This window comes from Notothenia rossii (assembly GCF_949606895.1).
Source record: "Notothenia rossii genome assembly, chromosome: 3".
NCBI lineage: Eukaryota > Metazoa > Chordata > Actinopteri > Perciformes > Nototheniidae > Notothenia > Notothenia rossii.
Genome location: NC_136901.1, coordinates 42,996,969 through 43,003,973, shown reverse-complemented (window position 1 = coordinate 43,003,973; position 7,005 = coordinate 42,996,969). Strand labels below are relative to the sequence as shown.

Below are 7,005 nucleotides of genomic sequence, written 5' to 3'. Positions count from 1 at the left end.
GTTAAAGAATAAGAATATTAAAAAAGAATGCATGCTTATTTTAATTATTTCATGATTCGATGATTCTGCTTGTAAATCTGTGATTTTGTGTTCCAATTATCCTACAACTGACATGAAGTTGAAGGATCTGATGCCCTGGAGCTCTGGAGACAAGCTGTGGTTCATCCTCTACAGCGACAGAGATGCAACATGAACGCTGTTTGACAATACCTGACATATTTTGAATCACCTAATTTGTTCTGCTCTCATATTATGTCCTTTAGCTGATCTTACACTGCTTTTATCAACATTGAAAATAAATCCCCTGTACCCTGAAAAACAAATATATAAAAAAATATAAAAAATATATTTTAGGAGTTGTTTTGCAACTTCATTATTAGCTGAATGTATTTTATCCACTGGTTCCTGATTTCATGAAAGAGATGGTTAATGGACTGTTCTTATAAATGTCTTTATCAGGTCTCCTCGACCCCTCGAAGCTCTTTACATACTGAGTCATTCACCAATTCACACCTCATCCATGCAGAGCAACACACACACACACACACACCCCCCCACACACACACACACACACACACACACACACACACACACACACACACACACACACATTCTGCAGAAAAATGTCCTAATCAAGGGCTGAAAAAAAAGCACATTTTGAAAAACACCAAGCACATTAATGTAAGTATTATCAGCTAAATTAACTGAAAGTCTTTTTTTTACGATTCAATTGGGCTGTAGTTGTGTGTACACATGCTGCCGACACACACACACACACACACAAACAAACAAGCTTACACACACACTCACCATGATTTGAGGAGGTCCAGGGCTTCGGAGAACTTGTTGTTGAGGACCAGGTTCAGAGCGCACTGAGTCTCCTGGAAGGCTGTGTGAAGGTCCATCTTACGTGCTCTGTTCACACAGACACACACACACACACACACACACTCCCTCGCAGACACAGTTGCAAATGGTTTTATTTTGGATGTTTTACTAAGTTTGAAAAGTATATTGAAATATAAATGTCTGTATTGAAGATATAGACTTTTTGAAAACATGTACCGTTTTGATGATTTTTGCTTAGCTATATCAACTCCCGAAATATGCTTTTTGTCTATATATATATATATATATATATATATATATATACTGTATATACATATGTGTCCTGTGAGTTATAACTTACAATACCTATATATCTTTAAAGAAATAAGTTCTTTTTTTAGAGTTTTTGCAAAATCATTTGACAACATCTTTTGTTTACTAGAACCACTTTTTTTAAAGTTTAAAGACAAGTCTGTCCTCTGTCATGCTGGATTCATAATTATTATCAAATTATTAAACTCTATTAAGATGTTGCTGATCATTCTCTGCAACTTGTTCACTACCAGAAATACAACACATTGTCTTTAATAAATTAATATTTTTTAAATAAATGTAGCCTATAGATTAGAGCAGTATGTCACACATTTCTGAACAATGTATTACCCATTAATTACTAAGAATTTATAAATGTATTAATAATAATAATAATAATAATAATAATAATTACAGAGCAAGTTATTTTTATGGCAACATAAAACATTATTATTATTATTATCCTTATTATTATGTATTATTATTCATTTAATTCGAGTTGTTTTTATCTATTTTTTCATACTTTTCTTTATTCATTTATTCAACCATCAGCCGGCAGTAGTGATGGCAAAATGAAGCTTTGAATGAAGCGTCGAACCACTTGGACAATTGTGTCGGAAATAGGTTCATTTCTCGAAGCTTCAGTTACAGTGACCTCTCCTGGCGAAGTGCAAGGCTGCAGTGGGTTTAACGTATCTTTGCCTTGAAAAATATTCGAGACACACACACACACACACACACACACACACACACACACACACACGCACACACACACACTAAGACTGAATATCATGTTCTATTTGCAATTAAAGATTGATAATAGTGTGTATTGGGTTATTGAGAAGAGACTAGAGAGTGCTTAACATTTTTTTGGGCGGAGAGGGCCTTTTATCAGTTATTAAAGTATAAAAGTTGAAAAGCAAAGATTAGGCTACAAGTTTAAATATTCCGTGCTTTGAACCAGCTGCGGGGAGGATATCGCCGCATCTTGGCCGCCGGCTCTATCCACTGGGCTATCAATTCCTTAGACCGCCGAAGTGTTTTTATATTACTCATTGTCTTTTTGTTCACAACTTCTCCACATTTCGAAGTGTTTCACGAGCCAGAACGACCTATTTTTCTTCCTGGCTTGCTCTATAATGATCCAATTCAACTGCAATGCCAACAACAACTCAACAGCAACAATGCAAACTACGACAACAACCCACACATTGCGCATTGTTTAGAGCGGTTATAAAGTGTTGAAGCGCTCAAATTTGAAACTGTTTCAACCTGTCACCTGTCAGAATCGAGACGAGGCAGTGCATTGAATCCCCTGATTGGACGGCGAACCAGTGAGTTGATTCATTCAGGAAATGAAGCAGTTGCTGGTTCGGACGTCACATGTCACGTGATTTGAAGCAGTTGCTGCTTTGGACGTCACATGTCACGTGATTTGAAGCAAGCTTCGAAGCACTGCTTCTATGGAATAGGAAGTCCAGGGTTGAAGCTCCGTTCGAAGCTTCAGTGTCAAACTGCCATCACTAGCCGGCAGTGTCTTGTTAAATAAATTACACTCCCCATGATGCATTGCGCGGCGGTCCGTTGCCAGGATACAGCACCCAGAAGCTATCAGACGTTGCTAACAGTCGTTGATGCAGATTTACGGAGTTTATAGCCAATGTAACGTGTTTCAGATACTTTTAAAACACACACAAAGGGTAAGTGTATCCTTACAGATGATTTAAACCGAGCTATTTTCCGTTAAAGTGTTGTTTTGTTGCCTCGGACGGATTTAAGGCCTCCTGTGGTTCGGTTTGTTTTTAGCTTTTTATGCTATGTGGCTAATCGCTAAACATAAATAAAGGGATTTGAATTTGCTTGGGAGTAACGAGATGACTTAATCAGGATACAGACAATAAGGTAACTACATTTGATTTTAATTACGTTACAACAATTAGTAATCAGATTACTGTTACATTCTTTAAAAACGTGGATTACCAGCTCTCTTACAATACATTTTGAAATACAGATATAGATATTCAAGGTAGACGTAATTCATTTCCGTTTTGCTTTTGATTTCGGCTACTTCCAGTCTTTGAGTTGTTTAATGCAGCACATGGAAACCTGATTTATGAAACAAAAACACTTTGTTTGAACTGCTGGTATATTGAAAAGGAATACTTTGTTTTTTTAGTAAATTAGTCATATTATCACATATTTTTTGCAACGTAATTCGTGTTCCTGTTCTGTAACAGCTTATTGTTGTAATGCCTTACTTATTATATTTTTTTATGTAGCCTATTCATTATTAGAACTGTCACAAAACCACATGTTCCCATAGGATAAAAAACGTCTTTCATTTGTAGTTTGTGATTTTACTCCAGGTGGAACTAAAGTCTGATTTAAGACTTGATTATATTTCACATCATTCATCCAGATCTTTAAAGTAACTAAAGGTACATACATGTAGTGGAGTAGAAGTACACCATTTACCTCTGAACTGGAGTGAAGTAGAAGTAGCATACAATGTAAATACTCAAGTAAAGTATCAGTACCTCTATAGTTTTGCTTAAGTACAGTACTTGAGTAAATGCACTTCCCACCTCTGCTGATAAGCTACTCCTTAGCTGTAGATTGGTTTTGTGTTGACTGTAGTGTTAATACTTATTTCAGAGACCTAGCAGGAGAAGGAGCACTGAGAGCAGCATGGAGGAGAACAAAGAGACCCCCAGACCTCAGGTCAGTGTTCACTTCATCACAATATATTCCTAACACGGTTATCCCTTACACTGGGGGACATTTGTGTTGTATAAGGACTTTAAACCTGTACTTTTATTTAATGAGACAAACTTGAACATTGTGGGTTTTATTTGACAGACTCTTATATTTAGATATGGTTTCAGGTGTATATCAGTATGTAGTGTCTCTACTTTAAAGAGTCCTCTCCTGCTGATGTTCAGGTGTATATCAGTATGTAGTGTCTCTACTTTAAAGAGTCCTCTCCTGCTGATGTTCAGGTGTATATCAGTATGTAGTGTCTCTACTTTAAAGAGTCCTCTGCTGCTGATGTTCAGGTGTATATCAGTATGTAGTGTCTCTACTTTAAAGAGTCCTCTGCTGCTGATGTTCAGGGACCTCATTTATAAACGTTGCGTACGCTCAAAATATAGCATACGCCAGTTTCTAAGCAATCTTTGCGATTTATAAAAAACTAACTTGACGGGGAAATGTGCGGTCCTCCACACACACTCTGACCCATGAGTACGCGGTCCGCACAAAAACAGGAGACGAAACTGCGAGACCGTTGGCAGAAGGAAGAATGGAGAGAAATATGTTTAAATAATACCATAAATAAAATATTACCTCTCATGTATGATATATGAAGAATTGATTTTCAAAAATGGATTAAAGCCAATCTTAAAATTATTAAACAAACGCTGCTTTGAGACTCCTCAGTGCACACAAAAACATAAGTTGGAGAAATAAATAAATACCGAAATGTTATTGATCACCCCTCGATTATGTTCTCTTGTTAAGAAATGTATTCTCATAAATGATGCGGTAAGCAGAAAGACAGAATTACTTTAAACCTTCTCCGTTTTGCATTTCTATAGGTTGTATAGATACGAGCATGGTTTATACTATCATGTTTAATCGTGTTTTATGCCGTTTGCCAATACTTGATAAGTCGCTCATAAAACACAGGAGGTTTGGAAACTAAGAACACCATATTTGGTAAATTGTACAGCTAATATAACACAACACATTAGTTTTATTTCCTTTAAATGGTGGATATGGAGTTGCTGCTGGGGGGGGGGGTTAAGACGCACAGGCTGCAGTGGAGACGCTGCGCACAGCTGATCGACAGCTGGAACACAAACCACGAAAAAAATTCAAGATCCAGTCGTCATGACTCCACTCCGGAGGGATTCCCCCATCATTTCTTGCAGTTTCTCATAATAAGGGGGGGACTCTTTCTCCTGTCCCCGGTACAAATACACTGCCACACTGCCTGTGGAATGTTATGTGTATTTTGTAATTCCCTTTTTTCTGACAACTTATTTATTTATTTTCGTGACGATCCGACCTCCATGCTGCTACTCTGGTTCAAACTGCATCCACCAAACAATGTGATTTGTCTTTTTTGGCTGTTCTGTCGTCATTTCCTGCGATCTTCTTCATGCAGTCAGTCAAAATGAATATTAATAAGGGGAGTTTCTTTGACTATGTATACGCAAATATGGGCATGCAAAAGCTGCGCCGCATTTTGAGTTGATTGTGATTTATAAAGGGAAACCGGCATAGGACGTGCGTACACCGTGTTTTATAAATCGGAATATTGTTGTGCGTATTTATTTGCTTTGTCCTACGTAAGCCACCTTCCCACGTGCATCTGGATGCTAAGCTAACGGAACTGGAAGGTTGATCCAGACGGAAAATATCCAAATCCACGGCGTTAAAGGGGCCGGAGGATAATTCCCCGTTGATGGGAACTTTTGCGGAGGCTTTGCTGAGGGAGGGTTTGGACCTCCTGGCTACATTTGAACTAGGAGTTGAGAGAGCGCCCGGGGATGCCTCGCAGAGGTCTATCGTAGTCAAACTGTCAAGCTACAGGACGAAAGAAGAATGGCTGAGACTGGCCTGGCTAAAGCGAGGATTCGAACATCTCGAAAGGAGGGTAAATCTGGATCATGACTACGCACCTGATGTGTTAAGAAAACGAAGAGGGACAGGAAGATCAGATTTCAAACTGTGTTCCCGGCCAGGTTAAGAATCTGAATGCAAGCTGTTGAAATAGCCACATACAATTTGAATGGTCTTGTAAATCCTATCTAGAGAAGTAAAATATTAACCAAACTAAAAAGAGATAAAGTTGAGGTGGCTTTCTTGCAGGAAACGTATCTATCGGATACAGAGCATACTAAATTAAGAAGACTTTAAACATCAGTACCAGGGCTAGACATTATAAATGGCCCGCTGGCCCGGAAGCTCTATTTAGACACCCCGTGCCAGCATAACGTACTTTCCGCTTAAAAAAAAAAAAAAAAACAGTAAGACATAAAATCACATTGTCCTGTGGTATTGGTATTTTGACAAGCAATTGTGTCATTTATTAACGCTACAACATAGCGTTTCGTGAGGCGGTTGTCGTTGTTGGATGAAAAGCAAACAGCTGTTTGCTGCGTAGTAAAGCGCAGCGCGAGCAGGCTCCTGTACGCGCGAGCGCGCTCCTTCACTACAGACTTTCGCACCACCTAACCATTCGCCAACATGATTTTAAAACCACCGGTAAGCGGCCGGGCAAAAAACAATCTTCAAATAAAATAAAGTCACCGGAGGAGTTAAAGGAGAGTGACAGGGAGTATGAGAAGAAGAAGGAGAGAAAGTTTCAGCCACACTGGCTTGATCGATGGAGTTGTCTTCAATATGATGCCAATATAAACAAGGTCTTTTGTCGGCTCTGTACATCAATGCCGACCTTTGCTGACAAGTAAGTGAAGACTAGAAAATATAAAGGTATTCGCTATAGGGAAATGTCCCAGCAGTTTAGGATAATGAAGGTTCTAATCTAATTTATTACACATAGCCATTACATTTCTAACTCCTGATAATGACAGGAAGGCAGAAAGTGTATTATGAAAGTAATAATACTCACAGCAGAAATGTCACCCACCTTTTTCTTTTAACAATGACCACAACATCATTTTAATAAACCAAATATGAACAATTGAGGAAAATGAGAAATAACTGATGATTCAAATGTTGTAGTACAAGTAGTAATGTATAGTTTGTGCATAAATTACAATTGCAACTAATGTGTTCATTTTCTTCATTGTTAGAGTCGATTTTTTGGGATGAATGCTCTTGGGCCAGTGGTTACAT

At 38.2% G+C, this 7,005-nt stretch overlaps 1 protein-coding gene across 5 annotated transcripts in view; it reads left to right on the top strand.

The window, feature by feature from the left end:
* The first annotated feature begins 2,521 nt into the window (after nt 1–2,521).
* The window catches only part of LOC307033598 (uncharacterized protein), a 127,804-nt gene continuing 123,320 nt past the window's right edge, over nt 2,522–7,005 (top strand). For 2 of the 5 annotated variants that reach the window (XM_079672128.1, XM_079672129.1), the window contains exons 1-2: nt 2,522–2,840; nt 3,796–3,861. In XM_079672128.1, coding sequence (XP_079528254.1) covers nt 2,775–2,840; nt 3,796–3,861 — 132 coding nt within the window. In that variant the 5' untranslated portion in view covers nt 2,522–2,774. The remainder of the gene's footprint in view (nt 2,841–3,795; nt 3,862–7,005) is intronic. The other 3 variants (XM_079672130.1, XM_079672127.1, XM_079672131.1) reach the window with 2 other exon arrangements.